The following is a 26,973-nucleotide window of genomic DNA, read 5'->3' as shown; positions in this document are numbered from 1 at the left end:
CCACTTCATATCATCTGTTTCCACCACCCCCCCCACCTTACCCCACTCGTGCATGCTGTCTCTCTCTCTCAAAAATAAATATTTTAAAAAAACATTTCACTATTTCTTTAACGTTTTTATTTATTTTTGGGACAGAGAGAGACAGAGCATGAACGGGGGAGGGGCAGAGAGAGAGGGAGACACAGAATCGGAAACAGGCTCCAGGCTCTGAGCCGGCAGCCCAGAGCCTGACGCGGGGCTCGAACTCACGGACCGCGAGATCGTGACCTGGCTGAAGTCGGACGCTTAACCGACTGCGCCACCCAGGCGCCCCACATTTCACTATTTCTATTTAAAAAACTTTTTTTTAATATTTATTTATTTTTGAGAGAGCGCATGAGCGAGGGATGGGCAGAGAGAAAAGGGGACAGAGGATCTGAAGTGGGCTCTGTACTGACAGCCCGATGTGGGGCTTGAACTCATGAACCATGAGATCATGACCTGAGCCCAAGTGGGACGCCCAACCGACTGAGGCACCCAGGTGCCCCCACTATTTCTATTTATAGCTTCTCCTGGAGTCACTTTCATAAGGCTTATTAATATGTATAAACTTCTGTTCCTTAGTCATCAACTTTAGACAATATCTTGTAGATTTTTTGATATGAAAAATAAGAATTAACTCAATTTTACTGCCTCTTTCTCTCTCCATCTCCCATTAGTTGATATTTATATTATTTTTAGACTCTGATTAGTTATCTTTAAACTTTTAAGAGATAAATTTTTATTTTTTGATCCGTCAACTTTCAATATGGTCTCAACTTGTCATTTTGTAAAATGGTGTGAGTACCCCTCCACTCACTTCCCTCTTCCTATATTCTATCTTCTGGGAGCCATACCTCCATTTTTCATTGTCAAGGTTAGTATTTTCATTCTGTCCTCCATCCACTGCCAGGTACGTGCTTACTTTTATGTCTCGGTTGCTGTTTTTACTGCATTACCTTTCCATGCCTGCTATGATAGCAAGTCCAGAATTATAACTGTGTGATGAAACAAAGTTTCATGTCCTTTAGAAACTAAGGACATAATCAGGTATATGCGAAGACTTAGCTCAGCAAATCACTTGTCTACTTATTTATTGAACAGATATTTATTGAATATCAGAATTGTCATCACAGTGCTGTTTATAATAGTGAAAACTTGGAAACAACCTAAATCATTGACTTTAGGGAATTAGTAAAATAACTAGTGTACAGTTTTACAGGGGAATGCTCTGTAAACGTTAAAAAATGGTCTGAAAATGTTAATAACATGAACAATTTTATTATGTATTAAATTTTAAAATATTTATGAAACGGTATGTGCACTTGGGACGCCTGGCTGGCTCAGTCGGTGGAGTGTGCCACCCTTAATCTCAGGGTCGTGAGTTCAAACCCCACGTTGAGTGTAGAGATTACTTAAAAATAAAATCTTAAGGGGCGCCTGGGTGGCGCAGTCGGTTAAGCGTCCGACTTCAGCCAGGTCACGATCTCGCGGTCCGTGAGTTCGAGCCCCGCGTCAGGCTCTGGGCTGATGGCTCGGAGCCTGGAGCCTGTTTCCGATTCTGTGTCTCCCTCTCTCTCTGCCCCTCCCCCGTTCATGCTCTGTCTCTCTCTGTCCCAAAAAAAAAAAATAAATAAAATAAATAAATAAAATCTTAAGTAAAATAGGATATGCACTGTAGCCACACTTTTGTTTTTAAAAGGAAGAAAACAAAAGCAACCATATAAGAAGCTTCGCCGCCGCAGGGGGAAGAGGGATGCTAGAAGCATAGGCCAAATTGGTAACTTGGTAACGTGGCCATCTCAGGTTGTAGTGATTCCTGTTTCTTTTTTGTTTCTCTCACCTGTGTTTCTCAATCGCCCAAACAGTTGCTTCTATAACAATACATTTTTTAAACTAAAAATAAAAAGTTAAGAGCTGCCAGCCATAGTTTTCCTTGGACTGCTGTTGCTAAAATAATCTAGGAGCACGTGATAAGAGTTCAGTGAATATTTGTAAAACGAGTGCGAGAATGACTGACTTGCAGGTCCCTACATCTGTAGTACTGACATTTCTTCCTTCATGATCTTCTCCAGAGACCAGCGTTAGCGTAGTTACCTCAAGAGAAAAATGATGCGTTGAACGGTCCGCCAGAATCTAAGAGACCGCTTTAACTGAATGTCGGCTGTGTAAAGGCAGATCCAGCAGGACTGAGGCCCAGCACAGAGGCAGCCAGGCAACAATGCTATATTTCACAGAAAGCAGGATCTGAAATAAAAGTGTCCTTTGTGCTTGTCTGAGATGGAGGGATGGGACTTCTGGCAATTTAAGTTGTTTCTCCTTAATGGAAATTGAGGCAGTCTCTGATTCTTGCTCTCACATGACAACCGCTAATTTGATTTTTGGTGATTTGGGGAGCAGCTGTGGACAAATGATTTTTCTGCAAAAAAGGGCCAGCTGCTTTCTGACCGTTAGCAAATGCCTGGGCATACTCAGCTCCCTATCCACCGTGTTTCTAATCCGGGGATAGCTTCAGCAACTCACCTGCTTTTTATTGATATTCGTGGCTGTTAATAAGCATCCGAATAGTTGCAAATGCATTTTCTAATCCTTCTTATCATTGTCATCAGCATTCAGTTAGGTACCTTTTTCATTCAGGGCACCGTGATTGACACAGGGTTGTGAGCTGTGAGATGTTTTACAATGTGGATAGACTACTGTTCTCTGACAGGTGGGTCAGCATTAGCTTTATTTTTAGCAGATTAAATTGCAGTATAAAGAAAGAATCTGGAGTGAAGGCAGCCGAGAGCTGTGTTCCTTTGGTCCTCTGACTTTTTGTGAGTCCTCTATCTGGATGTTCATGGATGCCCCCTTAAAGTTCTTTAACAATGCTGTATAATGCCTGTGATTAGAAGCAAGTCATTTCAAAACTTAAAAATAGAATGTAGAGCTGCACTCTTCAGTGTGGTAGCCACAGCCACATGTGGTTTTGAAGTTAAAAATCAATTAAAACTAAATACAATTTTAATTTTAATGCCTTAGTCATAGTTGTCACATTTTCACGTGGTCAATAGCCACACGTGGTTAGCGGCTTCTGTTTTGGACAGTGCAAATTCAGAACATTTCCGTCGCAGAAATTTCTGTTGGATGGTGCTCATCTAGATCCTGTAGAAGAGTTCATGTATTTTAAAGCATTGGGTGAAGTAGATTCACCCCATTCTTCTTTTCTGTGGAAGGATGTTTGCTTCAGTTGAAGAATTTTAAGCAATCTGAAATTCTCTGTGCTTTCTTTACATTTTTCTTTGGTTGTGGCACCCTCTAGTGTTTCAGCTTTGGTGTAAATGCATGATCATGAAATAATCTGTGATTTGAGTCCAAGAATGTTGAAATATTTTGGAAAATTCTGTGTATATATGCATTTTTATAGGGAGGACGTCTGTAGCTTTCACATATCCTCAGAAGGGTTCATAATCCAAAAAAGGTCAAGAACTACTTCTGGGTAGAGGTCCTTATAAGCCCCAAACTTTTTTTTTTTTCCTAAGATTTTATTTTTAAGTAATCTCTACACCTAGTGTGGGACTCCAACCCACATCCCCGAGATCAAGAGTCACATGTTCCACTGACAGCCAGCCAGGTGCCCCTGGCCAAAACCTTTTGGTTTGTGATCTATAAGCATTTTTCCCCCAATATAACAATAAATCATGTAACTTTCCTTTTGGCATTTCTATGCTTTGCTTATATTTCTATGTGGAATTAATAATGATAATAATAATAGGTAACACTTACATAGGACTTGTTACATACCATGTCCCGTTTTAAGCCCTTGTGCCTATTAACTTATTTGGTCCTCAGTAATTCTATTAAGTAGGTTCCATTAGTCTCCCCATTTGAGAAAGCTGATGAAACCAAGGCATAGAAGTCAAGTAGAACTTGTCTAAGGTGCTAGTGAATGGCAGGGCAAAGACATGAATCCAATAATACTTGAGCTTCACACTCTGTACTCTTAACCACCTCGCTATAGAAGTGGGGTTAAGCCTTTAAGCAGGTATGAGGGGGAATGGAGAGGAGACTTTGCACACCCTTGTACACTTTGTGTCCGGTTCTATTCTAAGAAAAAAATAACAACTCTAAATTGCTGCAAGCCACACTGGAAATTATAGATAGTACCCACTGTTGATTTTCAATAGATGTGCAGGATCTGTGCCGTCTGCCAAGAGCTTAGAGCGGTAGATGAAGGTCAAAACTGCCATCGCTGCCACATCTTCTTTGATTGGTCCAGACACCTAAACTAGTCTGTTAATTGAATAATATGACAAATATTTTTGTGAATAATAGTTTGTCACTAATATTTCCATAAAAATACATTTATTGTATTTCTGTGATGTTGATTTTGAGGTGTCTGGAATGTTAGACTTTTTATAGGTGCATCCGGCTGGCTCAGACGGTAGAGCATGCAACTCTTGATCTCAGGGTCCTGAGTTTAAGCCCCATGTTGGGTGTAGAGCTTATTAAAAATTAAAAAAAAAAAAAAGAGTAAGTAAGATACACTCAAACACATACAGGGTTATATTTATATCTCCCACCTCCCTTTCTGTCTGTTACCCTCTTAACTTCTAAGTGTTACATTTCTCTCTTCATGACTCATATTATACTCTCTAACTTAGCCTTGTTTTAATGATTCATCAGACTCAGGATTTGAGTTCACCTTCCATCAGTGTGTGGAAACAAACCCTAGTGGAAATCTTACCGGAAAATGTCCTTAGAATCTACTTTATTGACAATATAAAATATCAATACATTTTGTTGTATTGACTTATACAAGTCAGTATAAAGTTTTGCTGCTTACCAGCACCCTCTGAGTTATTCCTGATGAGGGTACATATTTTCTTCCCTTTGTATCAATCCAGGCCTAGTAAACCATAGGAGGTATTTCAGGGCGTTTAATTCTGGGAATGGGCTACCCAGGTGCTGGAAGACTGAAGAGGCAAAAAGTGGACATCGAGGTAGTCCAGATACTAAGAACCACTGCTGGCAGCCACCACCCCTAGGGCCAGAGGAGCAGAAGACTCTCGGAGTTCAGAGGGGCCCCCACACAGCTGGTAGCCGGATGTCCGAGTGGGATGCCAGGCAGCTGGTGCTCACCCACCAGGGGAGAAGGGGCAGCTGGAGCTGGGAGATAGAGCTGCCCGCTTTGCTGGAACAACATGGATAGGAATGAGAACTACAAGGAAATCCCCTGTCCCTCCCTCCTCCTAGTCCACACTTTTGCTTCCCCTTGGTAAAACCTAACAGAAAACTGGCAGGCAAGTCTGGTAAAGGTTGGCTGCTGACCCAGCCCAAAGCTGGGTAGACAGCACTTCAGCACAATAGAAGGGCTTGGGACTGAAAGACAAGAGATGAATAGCCATCACAGCCTTATGGGGAAACTACAGAAACTGTAATGCCTGGGTTTTGCTTTAGTAATTAAAATATGCAACCAATTATATACCCAAACATTTATTAAAGAGCAAATGATGACAGCTGCTATTCATAGAGACTTGATGGACCCAAGTGCTGCCTTCAGTGAGCTTACAGTATTATTTTGACAATACTGCGAATACTCATCCGTAAGTCATTATGATGTCGTGTAGTGAGCTTTTTTTCTCACATATTATATAACAGCACTATTATTAACTGGATTCTTGGGCTGTTATTAATATTAACGAATATCTACAAATTTTGTCAACATATCAGAATGAAAAATACTATGTGATTGCAGTCATACAAAATGTTGTTACTTTCAGATGCTCCAAATTAAGAAGTTATTCTTACGCAAGGCAAGATGATTTCTAAACTTGATCTGTGCTGTTCTCTTGATTCTTAGCATAAGATAAGAATTTGATTTTTCTAGTGACAATTTGCTATAGTATGTCACTTAAATTTCAAAAGGCTCAGTTTGGAAGGCTATCTTCTAGTTATTTGTTTTAAAAGTTTATTTTGGTAGAAGCCAAAGTAAACACTCATGATAAAAAATCAAGTAGAAGGATTTATAATAAAAATCAATGGCCTTTGCCACACTCTTCCCTACCCCCTGAAAAGTCCTACTTTTCAGAGATGATTGACCATTTTTATATCTCTATAAAATATATAAAACAGTTAAATTTTGTTTATGATATTGTCAAACAATAAGCACTCTGTAACTGTAAATAATATGTCAGTACCATTTCTTGGTTTATCAGATGTGGGCATTTTTTATTTCCTTCTGTATAAGGATTACCTCACTGTTCCCTGTGCTCCCCTCTAGTTTTGTTGGTTATATCGTCATACTGAGTTCTTCCATTTGCTCTTTTTTTTATTAAAAAAAATTTTTTTTTTTACCTTTATTTTTTTTGTTTGAGAGCTAGAGTGAGACAAAGCGTGAGCGAGGGAGGGACAGAGAGAGAAGGAGACAGAATCGGAAGCAGGCTCCAGGCTCTGAGCAAGCAGTCAGCACAGAGCCTGATGTGGGGTTCGAACCCATGAACTGTGAGATCATGACCTGAGCTGAAGTCGGACGCTCAACCGACTGAGCCACCCAGGCGCCCCCCGCCTTTTTTTTTTTGATAGAGAGTGTGAATAGGGGGGAGGCACAGAGAGAGAGAGAGGGAGAGAAAGAAAGAGAGAATCTTAAGCAGACTCCACACTCAGCACAGATCCCGATGGGGGTCTTGATCCCACGACCCTGGGATCATGACCTGAGTTGAAATCAAGAGTCCAACTGAGCCACTGAGGTGCCCCTTCCATTAGCTCTTAATAGCATCTCCTGACTCCCTCACTGCATGAAGATGGGATGTCAGTGCTCCTAGCCATTCCTCCACTCCCCCACCCCTTCTTCCTCATTTCTCTCAGTTTTATCTGTGCTTTTACATGGTCATGGTTCATAACCCTTACATTCTATTTTGTACTACATTTAATTTTCTGCATTTTTACCTATAGTTGGAGTCTGAAAATGGAAAACAGTCAACTGCCTACATGACTGTGGCTTCATTTTTTCTCCCTCTTTGGAGAGCACAGTGGTGTGGGAGGATATTTTTTTCAAGTCTGGTATCACCAGTGGGCTATTTGAAAGAGAATATTCCTAGGAAGATCAAATGGATTCTTCTTGTCTTAAGCTCCACTTATTACTCAGAATTAAGCTACATTTTACCTGTGCTGCTCTTTTCACCTTGACTTTCTTGTGCAGTTTTTTTTTTTCCTGCTGTGTTGAGATTTTGATCCATTACTTTGCATTCCCCCAAGAATCAAATTCTACTGTTAACTTTAGGCTTTCTTGAGAAAGGCTCTTCTGTCGAGCGAAATTTCTATCCTAGTTATGGAGTTTAGATTCTGGACATGTCCGAGAATATAGGTTGAACCTCTCGGTTTTACTCTGCCTGGTTTGGACTGTGGACGCAGCCTGGCTCTGAGATTTTCCCTTCGGCAGTTCTTGGCAGTTTTTCTTTTGATATGATAATGCTATTGATTAGCCGAGTGGTTTCCTTTACGTTAAGTTATACCTCGATTGGATTTCCTGGCCTGCTCTTTATACTTTGATTTTTTTAAATATTCTACACTTAATCTTACCCATTGTGTGTGGATTAGATTAAATTGAACTCTGTTGGATGTGTCATCCAAATTCCGGTAGCTTCCTAGGCATTATTGACTTCAACTGCCAGGGTGCTTGGAGACAGGCAAATCCGTTTTTCTGGGCCTTTTTCATTACCTTTCAGTCTCGCCCTTCCTGGCCCAGAATGGCAAGAGCAGGAACTCCTCTGTACCAGACCACTCCTTCCCAACCCCATGATGATCCAGCTAAGAAAGAAAGGCTTTAGTAAACTTATTAAATGCAATGTTATTGTTTTGGGGAATGACTTTCTTGAATGGAGTGTTGACTAATCTGCTGAACATCACTGGCCCCACATGTACCTTCATTTGGATGCGGTATCTAGAGTGACAAGTTGCTTTCACCTTGCTTCTCACATCTGTTTGGAGGAGTCACTGTAGGTTCATCTACTAGCTCTCCATTTTGTGCACTCTCATGCAATTAGGCTGGAGTTGTGGGTTCTCTACTGTTTCCTTATGTCTAGGAGGACAGTATCTCAGTTGCCAGAGTTAGTATAATAAGGAAGGGCTTTTTAGATGCCCGACTCAAAATCTTGCACACAAGAAAACCATATTATCAGAGCTGGATGTCTCATATAAAGATAAAGAAATTGAGGCCCAGTCCTTGCAAGACTAGTCAGGTATTGAGTCAAGAAGGGTATGACCATAAAGGGTATGAGGAATTCTGATGTCATCATCATCATTAATATTGAGCATTTATGTGCCTGAGCATTGTGTTTTTCACTTTATCTGGATGATATCGTTTAACCTCATATGCTTTGAGGACAGGTACTATCGTTTTCTTTTCACTTAAAAACAAATGTTGAAATTGAGGCTTATGGGTTAAGTAACTTATCCCAAGCGTCCTGGACAATCTGATAATAGTCTGTGCTGTTTTTAAACATTCTTACTATCTGTTTTCATTTATTAGCATTTCCTATCAGTTTTGCTGTCTGCAGAATCTGACTCCGCATGGATGAAAGCTAAAATGGTTTACTAGAAATGATGACCTCCAGCAGTGTGTGTGTGTGTGCGCGCGCGCCAGTCATATCTGGCTTTAAACACCCTATTTTATGTGTTATTTTATGAAAACGTCGAAAGCAGCATTTACAAGTATCCCTCTCTGGTTCACAGAAGTCTGAAATACCTTTGCCTTTGCTTTTTACAGAGTGCTGAAAGAAATGGTTAGAGAGGCTGCAGGGTGGGATGGGGAGAGAGGTGGAAAGTGATGAGGCACTGGGCACAAGTGACAGGCCTGTGAAATAGACTGCCGTATTGATTTATGCCGCGGACCGCATTCTGCAGGAAAAAATGGAAATCCATTACACCACGTGCATGGTGGACAAATCCCTTTGAAAGGCAGTTAGATTGCCATCTAATCCCAAATCATTTAAAAACAATTTTGAAGAACCCAGAATTAAAAATGACCTACGTAGTTTGTCTCTCACTCTAGAACAGTGAAATGGATGGAAAAACAGTATTTTCATGGTGTTTTCCTCTCGTATATTGTGTTTAATTGTGCAACTTAAATAGTGTGTCCAGGGGCGCGTGGGTGGCGCAGTCGGTTGAGCGTCCGACTTCAGCCAGGTCACGATCTCGCGGTCCGTGAGTTCGAGCCCCGCGTCGGGCTCTGGGCTGATGGCTCAGAGCCTGGAGCCTGTTTCCGATTCTGTGTCTCCCTCTCTCTCTGCCCCTCCCCCGTTCATGCTCTGTCTCTCTCTGTCCCAAAAAAAATGAATAAACGTTAAAAAAAAAAATTTAAAAAAAAAATAGTGTGTCCAAATTGCATTTTGGATATGTGCAAACCTGGGAGATAGGATATATAGTCCCTTGAATATTCTGAAACGCACCAAACTTAGGATATGGAAGAAACCTTACTAGATAGCTTTCTTTAAAGAAGAAGAAAAGAAGAAGAAGAAGGAAAAGTAGGGGGAGGAGGAGGAGGAGGAGAAGAGGAAGAAAAGAAAAAAATTATTTCAACATAATTTTAGATTTTTAGAAAAGTTGCAAAAATAGTATAAAGATCTCTCATTACCCACATTTCCCAAATGTTACCGTTTTACCTTTTTTTAAAAAATTTTTTTTCTCTTATTAAATACATGTCATTTTACCAGGTGTCTTCCAAAGCTCCATTTGAAGAAACAATCATGAAAGCATTATGCCACACAGAGATACAGGGCTGGGGAGATGACCTCAAGCAGAAAGAACGTGTGGAAAGAGGGGGGGTCAAATGATAATCAGTGATTCCTGACCTTTGTAGATTTGAGACGTCATGTGGTGGTTTTATTTTGTAATTAAAGTGAATTTTATTTTGAAATAGAGAATACTCCTTGAGATAATGGAATAGCCCCAAAGTTAGGAATCAGAGTTAGAAGGATGAGTTGTTATACGTATAGTGGTGTGAGAGTGACAGAGGTAATAAAAAGTTAGAGCAAAAAAAATTTTTTTTGGACACAACACAAGAATATTAAACAGAAATCAAGAGCCTCTCTGAAAGGCGAAGATCTGGTCATCATCTACATGGAACCAGTTGACCTGAAGAACAAAGACATGACAAGATGGGGCTTAAGAAAGCTCTCTGGAGGGATAAGGGTAGGGGTAGGCCTCTAGGGAAAAGAAAGAAACAAAGCAATCACTCAGAGAAACCAAGGATCTCAGAAGTCTTCAAAGAAGGAAAAGGAGAGTTTTACAATAGAGTAGAATAAAAATGATAGAAGAATTTTGCTTGAACAGATAAGTATGTTCTTCTTACTTATAGCCATAAGGGTTATAGCTGTCTGGCTGCCTTTCTTTTTTTACTGGTAAACTCTAGATATGCCGTGCTGTATTTATTCTGTTGCATGCTGGTTGAATTCCAGATTGGGGGTGGGTGGCTGGGTGGGTTATACAAGTAGAGATTAAACACTCAGCTTGTCAGTAAGCATCAAAATTTAAAATATATATACTCTTGACTGAGAAATTTTACCTTTAAGAATTTTTTTAATTAAAATTATTTTTAAATTTTAATTCCAGTATAGTTAACATGCAGTGTTATATTAGTTTCAGGTGTACAATGTAGTGATTTAACAATTCCATACATTACTCAGTGACTCTTAATTCCCTTCATGTATTCCCCCCATCCCCCTGCCTTCTGGTAACCATCTGTTTGTTCTCTATAGTTAAGAGTCTGTTTCTTGGTTTGTCTCTTTTTTTCTTTGTTCGCTTGTTTTGTTTCTTAAATTCCACATATGAGTGAAATCATAGCATTTGTCTTTGACTGACTTGTTTCAGAGTATTGTACTCTTTTTAAATATTTTTTTAAGTTTATTTATTTATTTTGAGAGAGAGAGAGACAGTATGAGCGGGGTGGGGGGGCAGAGAGAGGGGGAGAGAGAATCCCAAGCAGGTTCCATGCTGTCAGTGCAGAGCCCGACGCAGGGCTTGATCCCACAAACCATGAGATCATGACCTGAACTGAAACCAAGAGTTGGACACTTCACCAACTGAGCCACTGAGGTGCCCCTGTATTCTTCTTTTTTTTTTTTAATCAAACAATATGCAAAGTTTTTTTTTAAGATAATAAGGGCTAGTTTTATTGTTCTGCTCTATGATGTCATTCATTTATCCTTCACACAGTAGTTACACTGATGTCAGGGATGATTTTTTTTTTTTAATTGTGGAAAAATCTGCATAACATAAAATGTACCCACCACCTTAACCATTTCGTAGTATACAGTTCAGTAGTGTCAAGTACGTTTATATTGCCGTGTAACCTCCAGAACTCTTTTCATCTTGCAAAACTGAAACTCTGTCCTGTGAGACAGCCCCTCTGTTTTCCCTCCCCTCTCAACCCCTTGCAACCACCCTTCTGCTCTCTGTCTATGAATTTGACTGCTTCAGAGACCTCATATAAGTGGAATCCATCACACAGGATTTGTCCTTTTGGACTGGCTTATTTCCCTTAGCGTGTCTTCAAGTTCATCTATGTGGTAGCATGTGTCAGAACTTCTTTTCTTTTTTAACCTTTATTGAGGTATAATTGACACATAGAGGGGAGAGCATAGTTTCCCCATGGACCCCCCTCACCCCCACACCGGCACAGCCTCCCCCAGTACCAACATCCTCCATACCAGAGTGGTGCATTTGTTCTAATAGGTCAGCCTACACTGCCACACCATTATCATCCCATAATTCACATTATGGCTTACTGTTTGTGTTTTCGTTCTATGGTTTGATAAATGCATGACACATTTTCTACCATTTATAGTATCATACGCAGTAGTTTTACCACCCTACGGAATTTGTGCTCCACCTTTTGATTCTTTCTTCCCCCTCATCCCTGGCAACCACCAATTCTTTTACTGTCTCCATAGTTCTGCCTTTTCCAGACCTTTCATATAGTTGTAGTCATACAATTTGTAGCCTTTTAACATTGACTTCTTTCACTTAGCTATGCATTTAAGGTTCCTCCATGTCTTTTCATAGCTTAATAGCTCATGTCTTTGTAATGCTGAATAATATTCCATTATCTGGATGTTCCACAGTTGATTTATTCATTCTGTTGACTGGATATCCACCTACTGAAGGATATTTCAGTTACTTCCCAGGTATAACAATTATGAATATGATGTAAACATCTCTTAACAGGTTTTTTTTTTTTTGTGGACATAAGTTTTTAACTTCTTTGGTAAATACCAAAGACCACAATTACTGGATTGTGTGTTAAGAATATATTTAGTTTTGGGGCGCCTGGGTGGCGCAGTCGGTTAAGCATCCGACTTCAGCCAGGTCACGATCTCGCGGTCCGTGAGTTCGAGCCCCGCGTCAGGCTCTGGGCTGGTGGCTCAGAGACTGGAGCCTGTTTCCGATTCTGTGTCTCCCTCTCTCTCTGCCCCTCCCCCGTTCATGCTCTGTCTCTCTCTGTCCCAAAAATAAATAAACATTAAAAAAAAAATTTATAAGAATATATTTAGTTTTGTTGTAAACTTCCAAACGATCTCCCACAGTGTCTATACCATTTTGCATTCCCACCATTAATAAATAAGAATTGCTGTTGCTTCACATCCTAACCAGCATTTGGTAGTATTGGTGTTTTGGATTTTAGCCATTCCAGTAGATGTATATTATTATCTCACTGTTTTAATTTACAATTCCCTAATGACATGATCAGACATCTTTTCACATGCTTATCCGCCATCTGTATAACTTTTTGGTGAGGTGTCTGTTCAGGTCTTTCGCCATTTTTTAATCAGGTGGTTCATTTTCTTATGGTTTAGTTTTAAGAGTTCTTTGTATATTTTGGAAAATTGTCCTTTATCCAATGACTTTCACAGATATCTTCTCCTAGTCTGTGACTCGTGTTCTCATTATCTTCATAGGAAGTACTTTTCATAGAGCAGAAATTTTTAATGATGTCCAGCTTCTCAATTATTTCTTTCATGGATCAAGCATTTGATGTTGTCTGTAAAAAGTCATCACCATAGCAAAGTTCACTTAACTTCTCTCCTATGTTATTTTCTAGGAGTCTTATAGTCTTCCATGTTAATTTTGGTCTATGATCCATTTTGAGTTAATTTTTGGAAGGGTGTAAAGTCTGTCGAGAGTCACTTTTGACATGTGATGCCCAGTTGTTCTAGCACCATTTGTTGAGGAGACTCTTTTGGCTCCATTGTATTGCCTTTGCTTGTTTGTCAAAGATCAGTTGACTGTATTTATGGGGATCTATTTCTGGTCTCTCTATTCTGTTCCATTGATTTGTTTGTTCTTTCACTAATTCCACATTGCTTTGATTACTGTAGCTTTAGTAAGTCCTGAAACAGAGTAGTATCAATCTTCCAGCTTTGTTCTTCAGTGCCATGTTTGCTATTCTGGGTCTTTTACCTTTCCACATAAACTTTAGAGTCAGTTTTGATATTCATAAAATAACTTGCTGGGATTCCAGTTGGGATTGCATTGAATCCATGGGTCGATTTAGGACATCTTGACAATATTGAATCTTCCTATCCATGAACATGGAATCTGTTTCTATTATTTAGTTCTTCTTTGATTTCCTTCATCAGAGTTTTGTAGTTTTCCTCAAATAGATCGTGCCCATATTTTGTTAGATATATACCTAAGTATTCTGGTTTTTGTTTATTGGTTTTTTTGGTTTTTTGTTCGCCTGCTAATGTAAATGGCATCGTGTTTTACATTCAAATTCTATTTGTTTATTGGTATATAGGAAAGCAATTGACTTTTGTATATGAACATATGTATGTTTGCTTCAAAAAAATTTTTAAGGATAACACACTTCCGTAGGTTGAGGGGGAAGAGGGGACAGATTAAAATTGCCATAGAAGTACAAACCTTTATGTTACTACTTTATAAATTACTGCATCATGGGGCACCTGGGTGGCTGAGTCGGTTGAGTGTTGGACTCTTGATTTTAGCTCAGGTCATGATCTCACAGTTCGTGAGATAAAGCTTCATGTCAGGCCCTGTGCTGATAGTGCAGAGCCTGCTTGAGATTCTCTCTCTCCCTCTCTGCCCCTCCCCTGCTCTGTCTCTCTCTCTCTCTCTCAAAATAAATAAACTTAAAAAATTACTTTATCATATCAAGGTTTATAAGAAGCACAGTTTTATAAGCAGAAAGACCATTTTAAGTGATTTATTTTTGGGAAGAATAAAGCTTAACTTCCATTTGTCTGAAATACAAAGAAAATGTTAAGTATTCACTTACTTCCTGTTTTTTTTTTAAGTTTATTTATTTTGAGAGGGAGAGCGAAAGTGCGCGTGCGCACACATGTAAATGGGGGAGAGGCAGAGAGAGAGGGAGAGAGAATCCCAAGCAGGTGCCATGTTATCAGCACAAGCCCGACACAGGGCTTGATCCCACAAACCAAACCATGAGATGATGACCTGAGCTGAAATCAACAGTTGCATGCTTCACCAAATGAGCCACCCACATGCCCCACTTACTAAGTGTTTTTATGTCTACAATTTCAAATGTGAGTCATCAAGATCTTTAAAGTATCTTTTTATTGTTCTTTAAAGTATCTTTTCATTATTATATGTGATATCAAGAGTACTTACGGTTTTGTGACCTGAGGCATAAAATTAGCACAGCGAATTTTCATCAGAATGGTTTTACATCAGGGAAACATTCTACCATTTTTAGGTATATTTGAATGGTGCTTTCCATTTCCTATGACTTGGTGTGGTGAGGTATGTAGTGAAATTGTAGCCTTCCTCTGCTCTTGAGGAAAATATTGCTTAGTATAAGCATTGTGTTATATTACACACTGAATTCTGTTCTTTGCCTTTTTTTCTGACAGTAAATCTTCATGGAGGAACACGGAGTGACCCAAACTGAACACATGGCTACCATAGAAGCCCATGCAGTTGCCCAACAAGTACAGCAGGTCCATGTGGCCACCTACACTGAGCACAGTATGCTGAGTGCTGATGAAGACTCTCCTTCTTCTCCTGAGGACACCTCTTACGATGATTCAGACATACTCAACTCCACAGCGGCTGATGAGGTCACCGCTCATCTGGCTGCTGCAGGTAATGTTGTTTGGATCAGATGCTCTTTATTTTTCGCTTACCTCTGGTATTGTGCATATCTGAAAGGGCCTAGGATGCAGGCACTCTCACATACATCTCCATATCATACCTTCATGATTTTTTTTTTAAACCTTGCATTTACAACTTGTGCTTGTATTATACTGAGACTGAAGCTTTAGAATCATATACTATTAACGATATGACTGTTTTTGTTTTTTCATCCATTCCAGCAATCTTTTGACTTTTTAACTGAAGCATTTAGTCCATTTACATTGAATGTAGTCACTGGTATATTTCGATTTAAATTTATCATGTTTATTGTATGCTTTCTCTTCATCCCACTTATTCTTTGTTTATATTTCCTTCATGTTTTGGAGGGACTGGAAAATTTTTAATTTTTTTTCTTGTCAGTTTGGAAGTTATACATATTTTTATGATGAGTGGTACCCCTAGAAATTATAATACATCTTTAACTTATTTCGAAGTCTTCTGTAACTGGTACTTTTGTCCTCTTAGGGATAATGCAATTTTCTTGGAACACTCGGATTTTATTCCCCTGATCCTGACCTATATGCTCTTGTTGTTCTGTGTATTGATTCTTTGTATATTTTAAGCCATACAAGACATTATTTTTTGTTTTATCCATTGTTAGTGTTCGTTTTTAAAAAATTTTTAAGGTTTTATTTATTTGAGAGAGAGACAGAGATAGACTATGAGTGAGGGAGGGGCAGAGAGAGAGGGAAACAGAATCTGAAGCAGGCGTCTGGCTCTGAGCTGTCAGCACAGAGCCTGACATGGGGCTTGAACTCATGAACCGTGAGATCATGACCTGAGCTGAAGTTGGAAGTTTAACCAACTGAGCCACCCAGGCACCCCAGTGTTCACTTTTTCCTTTATGTCCAACTTGCCTTCTGAGAATTTTTCTTCTACTTAAAGATACCATTTAGTATTTCCTTCATCATGGAAGTCTCTCAGTTTTTATTTGTCTGAGAATGTTCTTATTTAACCTTCAGTCTCGAAGGATGTTCTTACTGGGTATAGAATTCTAGGTTGGTACTTATTCCCCCCCCCCCCCCCTCATATTTAAGAAACTGTTTCCACTGTCCTGGCTTCCATCCTTGCTTTTTGGAATTCAACTCCTTTATTCTAACAGCTGCTCCTTTGAAGGTTATCTCCCACACAGACCCCACCTCCCACTGTTCTTAAGATCGTCTCTGTCTTTTGGTTTGGTTTGGTTTGGTTTGGTTTGGTTTTCCTGTGTTCAGTTTTTGTGCTATATCTGGCTCTGGACTTCTCATTTAATTGTTTAGGATTCTTTGAACATCTTGAATCTGTGTATTGATGTCTTTCATCAGTTCCAGAAAATCTTAGTCACTATAGATTTTGCTTCAAGTTTTGCCTTTGCTCCATTCCATCTGTTCCTTCTATGATTCCAATTAAATATGTTAGTTTTTCTCATCGAGTCCTTTATGTCTCTTACCTTCTATTCTGTATTACTATCATTTTGTCTCTTTATGCTTCAGTCTGTGGACTGAGTTTCTTCAAATTCTTTTCCAGTTTATTAATTTTTCTCTTCAACTGTGTCTAAGGTGCTTTTAAATCTGTCCACTGAGATCACTGAGAAAGCTAATTTTAGTAATACAGTTTTTTTTTTCTTGTTTTAGAATTTCTAGTATGTTTTTTTCTCCCCAAATTTGTACTATTATAGTTTCTAGTTGTAGTAGAAAAAAAGTTTTTTATTCTCTGTGAGTGAAGTAAGCATCATGATTTTATAGTATATTTGGTAATTCTACTGTCTGAAGTGCCCGTGAGTCTTTTCCTGTTATATGTTGTTAGTGCTATTTCTTGTTTACATTAGTTTTTCTCTTTATGTATTGGTTTATATTTAAATGAATGCCGGATGGTGTGTTTGGAAATTTACTTTTAGAAATAATTTGGGGTCTAGAATAATATTATTGTCCTCTAGAGAGGATTTTTCTTTGCTTCTGCCAGATGCCTGAGGACACTAGAAATCCTGTATTATCTTAATCCAATTTAAGGTTTTGAGATGTTCTGGGCCACTAAATTACTTAAAGCTGGGCTATATTTTGTACCATTCTCTTTGCTATTTACATTGTATGTTAAACACTGTGTGGAAGACTCCATGTAAGCCATGCCTGGATGGGTTTGATACTGTATAAGGAACATTGACCTTATAAGATATTTAGGGAAAGCTGAACAGTAAATCAATTATCGGGAATAGCCAACATATTTCATCTTTTTAGTATTTGCTATGTTTAAAGAGAAGAAGACAAGTGTAATGAAAAACGATCTAATTACTATCAGTTATTATCCACTGTGTATTTCTAGAATTGTGATTTTAAAATAAAACTTAGTGGCAGGAACACATGAAATGTTTGCAAAATATATTTTTGAAATTTTTATACTTCCCAGAAGAGGGCATCCTAACATAATGAATCCAGGTCAACTTCTTTCCTAGGAAGGAAGATGCTTTTGAGACAGAGTTTTGCTACATTACTGTATGTGCTGAATTGTCATAGTGTTAAAATTAGGAAAGGAGTCTAATCTAACGCTTTCATGTGGCAAATGTGGAAACTGAGGCCTAGCTAGTAGAAATGATATACCATTTAACCATTCAGCAATTATTGAGGAATTACTATATACTCTCTGTCACTATGTATAGCCACTACAAACAAGACAGGCAGGAGCTTGCTCTTACAGTAGCTTACAGACCAGTGGTGGAGAGAAGGGTACAAATAATAAAGTAAAATAAAGAGCACTGAGGACTCTGGAGGAAATAATGAAGTAAGGTGAATGGAGAGGGAAGGGAAGCAGGTTGCTGCTTTTCTAATCCTATTCTTTTCTCTCCCTCCACTGAGGTAACCGCTATTCTAAATTTGATTTTTCTCATTCTCATGCATTTCTTTTATACTTCTGCTGTACACCTATGTATCAATAAATAATACTGAACCTGGTTTGCATTGCGTTAAATTTTATATAAATGATATCATTTCTAATCCTCTCTCTGTGTAACATTGTTTATTCAGTTTTGTTTTTTTTTTTGAGATTTCATTCATATTGATAATGTGGCAGTTTTATTTTAACTGTTATTTGGTATTCCATTCATCATCTAAATACGTCATATATCATTATAACATTTAGGTTGTATAAGTTTTTGCTATTACAATAGCTGCAAATGAAAATTATTTTGTGTTTTCTTGTACCAATTGTGAGAGTTTCTTTTGGCATTGGTTTTCAAACTCTCGACAGTTCCCACAGTGATACATTTTACATTGTAATCTAGGAGAAATGAATGCACATATAACTGAGTAAGTTTCTCATGGAGTAACACCCCTCTGCAAGTGGCATGCTCTCTGATATGTTCTAGAATCTTTCACTTCATTCCATTTTATTTTAAAAAACACAAAATACAAAAAAAAAAAAAAACCCAAATTACTCATGAACCACCAAAGAACAGAAACCTGCAGTTTGAAAACAATGCTGAAGGGTATACCCAAGAGGAGAAATAGAGGGCAAAGATGGGCACATTTTCAACTTTACTAAATGTTCCAAATGTCTTTCCAGATCGTTGTATGAACTTACATTCCCACAAGCAATATGTTAGAGTGCCTTTTGCTTCCAATCCATACCAGATTTGGTATTGCCAATCGTTTTTTGGTTTTGCCAGTTGGATGAATATGAAATAATATCTCGCTGTTGGTTGAATTTACTTGTGTCTGAGCAAGAGGCTCCAGACAGTGCAGAAAGACAAGATAGAGCACCATTTCAGATCTTTTTTGACTATTCACTTTTCTTCTTGTGCACATTTCCTATTTATGCCTTTGTCCATTTGGGTTATCGTTTTTTTTTCTTATTGATTTGTAAGAGTTATTGATATATTTTTAATACTGTTCTTTTCTTGATAATATGCATTGCATTTATTATCTTCTCCCAATTTGTTGACCACTCCTTTCCCTAAGTTTTTATTATTTCTTTTTGTCCATAAAGGTTTTAATTTATATTATTGTGAAATTTATCAGTTTATCCTTTTGGAGTCTTATTTAAGGAATTCTTAACCCTGAGTTTATAAATGCTCTACAACAATGTATTATAGAAGTTATGAAGATTTTTACTATGTTGGGTTTTTAAAAATTTTTTTCTGATGTTTATTTATTTTTGATGGGGGTGAGAGAGAGCACGCACGTGCACGCACACAAGACGGGGAGGGGCAGAAAGACGGGTAGACACAGAATGTGAAGCAGTATCCAAGCTCAGAACTGTCAGCACAGAGCCTGATGCAGGGCTTGAAACCACGAACCATGAGATCATGACCTGAGCCAAAATCAAGAGACATTCAACTGACTGAGCCATCCAGGCACCCCTGTCCCAGTACCCTTTTTTTTTTTTTTTTTATCTTTTAAAATGTTTATTTATTTTTGAGAGAAGGACAGTGTGTTAGCAGGGGAGGAGCAGAGAGAGGGAGACACAGAATCCGCAGCAGGCGCCAGGCTCTGAGCTGTCAGCACAGAGCCCAGTGCGGGGCTCGAACCCATGAACCACGAGATCATGACCTGAGCTGAAGTCAGACGCTTAACCGACTGAGCCACACAGGTGCACCCCAGCACCATATTTTTAATAATTCATCCTTTTCCCACTTTGGTCTTCACAAGATGTGTGTGAACTCTTCATTCAGTTGCATTGGTTTATTTGTCTATCCTTCAGGCAGTTATACACTGTCTTAATGACTCTTTATAGTAACTAGTTTATAGTAACTACTGATATTTGATAGGAGTGCACCTTTTAAAATTCTTAAAATTCTTCACAGTTATTCTGGCGGTTCTTGGCCTTTTGCATTTCCATTTAAATTTTAAGATCAATTTATCAATTTCCACAAAAACCCATACTGGGACTTTTATGTGAATTGTATTGAATTCATAAATTAATTAAGCATCTTTATTCTTAATAGCCTAAAACTTGAAATTCCCTGAGTGTCTATCAGTAGGGTAATGGATTAACTATGACTTATTCATACTATGGAATATTACTCATCAATAAAAAGGAACATACTACTAATACATATAACAGTGTGGATGAACCTCAAAGACATTATTCTAAGTGAAAGAAACCTTACACAAAAAAGTATATTCTGTATGATTTCTATTTATTTGAAGTTCTAGAATAGGCAGAATTAATATAGGATGATAAAAATCAGAATTGTAGGTACTTTTTGGGAGATTGGATAGGAACTGACTGGGAGGGGACATAAGAGAACTTTGTGTAGCAGTGGTATTATATATCTTGATAGATTAGTTATCATCCGTGTGTACATTTTTCAAAATTGATTGAAGTTACACTTCAGATTTTTACATTGCAGTATATGTAAATTTTACCTCAAAAGAAAAAATTATAAACAAATATAGAACTCTAGCCCATGATTTTCCTACTGAATACTTAGGAGAACCATACATGCATCAGAATTTAAAAAATGATATGGGTAGAGAGATGGATGGGGGCACCTGGCTGTCTCATGCTCAGTCAGTAGAGCATGCAACTCTTGATCTGGAGGCTTGTGAGTTCAAGCCCCATGTCAGGTGTAGAGATTACTTAAAAATAAAACAGTCTTTAAAAAACTTAAAAAAAAAAAAGATGGATAGATGCAGATAGTAAAATATTAATAGTAGAGTGTAAGTGGTAGATATATGAATATTTGCCATAAAAATCTTTCAACTTTGCTCTATATTTGAAAGTTTTAGTAATAAAATGTTGGACTCCTACAACTCAATAGAATAAAAACAAATAACCTGATTAAAAAATGGACAGGGGCACCTGGGTGGCTCAGTTGGTTAAACAACCAACTTCAGCTCAGGTCATGGATCTTACAGTTTGTGAGTTTGAGCCCCGTGTCGGGCTCTGGGCTGACAGCTCAGAGCCTGGAGCCTACTTCAGATTCTGTGTCTCCCCCTCTCTCTACCCCTCCCCTGCTCACGCTCTGTGTCTCTCTGTCTCTCAATAATAAAACGTTAAAAAAAATTTTTTTAAATGGACAAAGGACTGAAGTAGACATCTCTCTAAAGAAGATGTACAAATGGTCAACAGGCCCATGAAAAGATGCTCAACATTACTAATTATCAAGGAGATGCAAATTGAAACCACATGAGATGTTACCTAACACCTGTAAGGATGGCTCTTATAAAAAAAGGCGGGGGGGGGGGGGGTGGCCTGGGTGGCTCAGTCAGTTAAGCATTTGACTCTTGATTTTGGCTCAGGACATGATCTCATGGTTCATGAGATTAAGTCCCCCATTGGGCTCTGTGCTATCAACACAGATTCTCTCTCTCTCTTTCTCTCTCTCTCTCTCTCTCTCTGCCCCTCTCCCTCTTGTGCTCTCTGTCATAAATAAGCATTTAAAAAAACAACAACAAAAAACAGAAGATAAATATTAGCAAGGATATGGAGAAATTGGAACCTTGTATGCTGTTGGTGGGAATGTAAAATGGTACAGCCTCTGTGGAAAGCAGTATGAAGTTTCTGCAAAAAATTAAAAATAGAACTACCCTATGATCCAGCAATTCCACCTCTGGATATCTATTTGGAAGAATTGAAATTAGGATCTCGTAGAGTTATTTGCATTCCCATGTTCATTATTCACAATAAGTTGTGGAAGCAATTCAGATGTTCACTGATGGATGAATGGCTAAAGAAAATGTGTATATCTGGAAGGGAATATCTTTTTAAATGTGTTTTTTTTTTTTTTTTAATTTTGAAAGAGAGAGAGAGTGTGCAAACAGGTGAGGGAGGGAGGGAGGGAAGAAGGGAGAGGGAGAGAGAGAGAATATCCCAAGCAGATTCCGTGCTGTCAGAGCACAGCCAACAGGGGGCTCGGTCTCATGAACTGTAAGATCATAACCTGAGCCAAAATCAAGACTTACGCTCCTATATAGAATGGAATATTATCCAACCATTAAAAGGAAGGAAATCCTGCCATATGGCAACAACCTGGGTGAACCTTGAGGGCATTATGCTAAGTGAAATAAGCCAGTTACAGAAGAACAGATCCTGCATGATTTCACTTATATGAGGTATTAGTCAAACTCACAGGAACAGGGGTACAATGGTAGTTGCCAGGGACGGGGGTGTGGAAATGAAGAGTTGTTCTTCAACAGGTGTAAAGTTTCAATTATGCAGGATGAATAAATTCTAGAAATCTGGCATACAAAATAGTGCCTATCTTACACACTTAAAATTTTAATATGGTAGATTAAAAAAATAAAATTAAAAAAAGGAAGAGCATCAGAGAAGGAATAAATGAAGATAAAGTCTTTAAAAAGTTAATATGGTAGGTCTCCTGTTCAGTGTTCTTATCACAATTAAAAAAATAAAATGCTGGATAAATGCATCAGTAAGATTTTTTCATCTATCAGCTGTTTATGTTGGAAAAGAAGGTAAAAAGGATGAATTTATTTTTTGACTTGCTCTGGGGCTCTTTAGAGGAATTTAAGTCAGACTGATTATAGTACTAAATAACATGTAGAGAGATTTGTCTAGATTTTCAGGGAGGCTTATTTAAATATTTTTTAATGTTTATTTTTGAGAGAAGGACAGACAGAATGTGAGGAGGGGAGGGGCAGAGAGAGAGGGAGACACAGAATCTGAAGCAGGCTCCAGGCTCTGAGCTGTCGCACAGAGCCTGACGCAGTGCTCAGGCTCATGAACCGTGAGATCATGACCTGAGCTGAAGTCGGATGCTTAACTAACAGCCACCCAGGCACCCCCAGGGAGGCTTATTTTAATTGAGCCGCTTAGAACATATATAACACATATGCCAGTATAAATGTGAGTAAATATAATTTTCATTTTAGCTTTTTATAGGGTTTACAAAAAAAGATAAAAGTGGATCATCTGCTTAAAAAAACAAAAAAAAAAGGAATGTCCTTGATATATTGAGGTCCTATGGATCAGAGACTCCAATAATTCCTTAGGGCCTACGCTTCATTTTAATTTCAGGGCAAGCCAGACCAATTTTTATTAACATGTTTTCCTTAAGAGTGGCATGGTTTTCATCTCTTTCCTGCCAGCGTCAGGTTTTTTTGTGCTCAGCAACTCCATTTTAGGCACATTTCTCAGATATGTAAGGAAAGAATATCCAATTAAGATAATATTCTTCCAGATACTCCTCTTACAGGTGTTGTTACTGTTTGAGATCCAAGTATGAATGATTGTCTCTGACTTCTTTAACTTGGGGTAATGGAAAGAGGGGCACAGGGATGGAAGTGAGATTTGAAATCTGTGATTTTGTTTTCTTTTGGCAAGCTCTTCCTCTCAATGCTGCAGTTTCATCTGGCACCTCTGAGAATATTGCCTCAACAGTATGGGCATGCTGGCAACCAAAACATGATGTAAAATTTAGCTAGTGTATGGTCGGGAGGTGTTTAAGTCCATCACTTTTTTAGATTCATTGTAAGTTTTATTGGTAAATGAAAATATGACTCATGTTGCACAATAATGAAGTATGTTGATCATATCAGGAACATTCTGTATTGAGAAGATATTAGGAGATAAGTGCTGCCTTTTTTGCACCTCTGTTTTCTGTCTTGTACAGTTCACAGGCTTTGCCTGATGTCGCACATACGTTGTTATTTCAGGTCCCGTGGGAATGGCTGCTGCTGCTGCTGTGGCAACAGGAAAGAAACGGAAACGGCCTCATGTGTTTGAGTCTAATCCATCTATCCGGAAGAGACAGCAAACACGTTTGCTTCGGTGAGGACTCCCTTATCCGTATCGTTGCTGTTCCTCAAACGCTTCATGCTGCGGGTGACAGTTAGCACATATGTTATTTGGTGCGTTGAGGATACCGAGTTAGATCCCTTGATGGCAGAGTTAGACTTCAGAGTACTCCTATGGAATTAAATAAATGAAACTAGAAATGATGAACAGATGTATAATATCACTTCAGTTCATTCAGAGAAAATTTTTATGCCGGCTCTGTGCCAGACATTGTTCTAGGCCTTCCTAGACACGGTTCTAGGAATAGAACAGTGAATACAACAAATTCCCTTAAAGAGCTCTTATTCTAGTGGGGGGAAAAAGAAAAATGTCAAATGAAGGTAGGTACTTTGGGAAAAAATAAAGTGGAGTAAGGAAAATAGAAAGGTTGGGGCTTGGGGATATAGAGTAGTTTATTTTACAGGGGTAGTCTGGGAAGTCTTCTTTGACAGGCAAACTTTGAGCAGAGATCTGAAGTAAGTGCAAGGGCATTGTTGACGTCTAGGGAAAGAGCTTTTCAGACAGAGGGAATAGCAAGAACAGAGTTTCTGAAGTAGGATGGAACATGGTTGTCATGTTTGGGGAACAGTCAGGGAGAGAATGAGAGGAGACTGAGTCAGAGTAGTAGTATATATGATAAAGGGCGCCTGGGTGGCTCAGTTGGTTGAGTGTCTGACACTTGATTTCAGCTCAGGTCATGATCTCAGGGTCATGAGATCGAGCTCTGTATTGGCTCCCGTGCTGGGTTTGGAGTCTGCTTAAGATTTTCTTTCCCCCTGCCTCCCCCACTCACCCTCACTCTATGTCTCTTAAAAAAAAAAGTAGTAGAGAGCCATGTCATAGTGTCTTTGGTCCAGTATAAGGGCTTTGACTCTTGTTCTGAGTGAGATGGGCAGTCAATGAAAGCTTTTTTTTTTTTTTTAAGTTAATTTCTTTATTTTGGGGAGGGGGGGAAGAGGCAGAGAAAGAGAGGGAAAGAGAGAGAATTCTAAGCAAGCTCCATACTGTCAATACGGAGCCCAGTGTGGGGCTCGAACTCACAAACTGAGATCATGGCCTGAGGCAAAATCAAGTCAGATGCCTAACTGACTGAGCCACCCAGGTGCCCCAAGAAGTCAGTGAAGGCTTTTGACCAAAGCAGTGATATGGTCTGATTTATATATATATATATATTTTTTTTTTTTAATATTTATTTATTTTGAGAGAGAGAGAGAGTGCTAGTGGGGGAAGGGCAGAAGGAGAGGGGGAAAGAGAGTATGGGGAGGGGGAGTGGCAGAGGGGTGCAGGAAGAGAGAGAGAATCCCAAGCAGGCTCCGAGCTGTCAGCGCAGAGCCTGACAGGGCGGTCGATCTCATAAACTGTGAGATCATGACCTGAGCCAAAATCAAGAGTAGGACACTTAACTGAGTCACCCAGACGCCCCCTAATGTATATTTTAAAAGGATCCCTAGGGGCGCCTGGGTGGCGCAGTCGGTTAAGCGTCCGACTTCAGCCAGGTCACGATCTCGCGGTCCGTGAGTTCGAGCCCCGCGTCGGGCTCTGGGCTGGTAGCTCGGAGCCTGGAGCCTGTTTCCGATTCTGTGTCTCTCTCTCTCTCTGCCCCTCCCCCGTTCATGCTCTGTCTCTCTCTGTCCCAAAAATAAATAAAAACGTTGAAAAAAAAATTTAAAAAAAAATAAAATAAAATAAAAGGATCCCTTGGGCTGCCATGTTGAGAATAGAATTTGGGTGTATAAGAAAGGAAGCAGGGTGAGTAATTAGGAGGTTATTGTAGTAATCTTAAAACTAATTATAGTGTCTTAAAACTAATAGAGCGGGGCGCCTGGGTGGCTCAGTTGGTTAAGTGACTGACTTTGGCTTACGTCTCGCAGTTTGTGAGTTTCATTAAGCGTGGAGATGATATGATAAAGTCTACAAGAATACCTCTCAGCAGTAATCTTTATTATTATAAGTAGCAGTAAGAGAAAACCCCTTTGGTGGTTCTGGAAGAATTATACTCTCCATGTTCAACATTGTGTCACGTCTGTATCCTGAAGCAAACTTGTGGCCGACCCGTATATCAGTGGGCTAGTCATTGGTCTTTAGGACAGAGGTATGCACATATTTTAAATGAATGAGCTATCCAACCTCACGCTCCCCTTTTCACATTTCACATAAAAAACAAAACAAAACACCTGTATCTAATCAGAATACATTGTCAAAGTAAGTTTTGTTTCTGTGTCACCATAATTTCTATGTCACCATAATTTCTTTTAACTGTTTTTATTCTTTTTTCATTCTCTGATTCAGGAAACTTCGAGCCACCTTGGATGAATATACTACTCGAGTGGGACAGCAAGCTATTGTCCTCTGTATCTCACCCTCCAAACCCAACCCTGTCTTTAAAGTGTTTGGTGCAGCACCTTTGGAGAATGTGGTAAGAAGACTCAGCTGTGTTCTCAGATACTCTTTGCTTTCTGTGGGTTGTTGTTCATTCTTTTGATCCTCTGTCTAGTACAATAGCCATTACTCCTATCCTCCCCTCATCCAGGGGTGGGAGTGGGACCCATTTTCAAGCTACTTTATGTAGATAAAAATAAAAAAGATTATTTCTGTTTCTTTCTTTCTTTCTTTCTTTCTTTCTTTCTTTTTTTTTTTTTTTTTTTTTTTTAATTTTTTTCTTTTAAAGTAATCTCTATACCCAACACAGGGCTTGAACTCACAACCTCAAGATTAAGAGTCACATATTCCACCAGCTGAATCAGCCAGGAGCCTTTATTTCTGTTTCTACTTATTATAACCACATATTCTACCCTATTAGATATCCTATCTGATAGATACGTTGCTATCTATCAGACGCAAGGGGGGAAAGTGGTATTATGTTTGGTAAGAAACCCATGCAGGTTTTGTAAGAAAGTTACTGATTTATGTCAGAAACAAAGTGGGAAATAATTCCACAATACAAATTTCATGAGACAAACCTCAGGAAGCATTTTACTGGCTGTCCGTATTTGAGTTGCCTATTTAAATCTCTTGCATTTCTTCAAAGAAATTGATTTAGCACTCTGCTTCAGTTTAGAAATAGAGTTGAATATTTTGATTGCCTAACTA

General features: G+C 38.8%; 1 protein-coding gene across 6 annotated transcripts in view; it reads left to right on the top strand.

Moving 5' to 3' along the window:
- The window catches only part of NRF1 (nuclear respiratory factor 1), a 145,618-nt gene that overhangs the window by 35,649 nt on the left and 82,996 nt on the right, over nucleotides 1–26,973 (top strand). For all 6 annotated transcript variants that reach the window (XM_086690386.1, XM_086690368.1, XM_086690349.1 and 3 more), the window contains exons 2-4: nucleotides 14,889–15,120; nucleotides 23,763–23,877; nucleotides 26,173–26,299. In XM_086690386.1, coding sequence (XP_086546512.1) covers nucleotides 14,898–15,120; nucleotides 23,763–23,877; nucleotides 26,173–26,299 — 465 coding nt within the window. In that variant the 5' untranslated portion in view covers nucleotides 14,889–14,897. The remainder of the gene's footprint in view (nucleotides 1–14,888; nucleotides 15,121–23,762; nucleotides 23,878–26,172; nucleotides 26,300–26,973) is intronic.

The sequence above is a fragment of the Puma concolor genome, chromosome A2 (assembly GCF_028749965.1).
Source record: "Puma concolor isolate L17-30 chromosome A2, mPumCon1.1.hap2, whole genome shotgun sequence".
NCBI lineage: Eukaryota > Metazoa > Chordata > Mammalia > Carnivora > Felidae > Puma > Puma concolor.
This window is presented reverse-complemented; position numbering and strand designations above follow the sequence as displayed.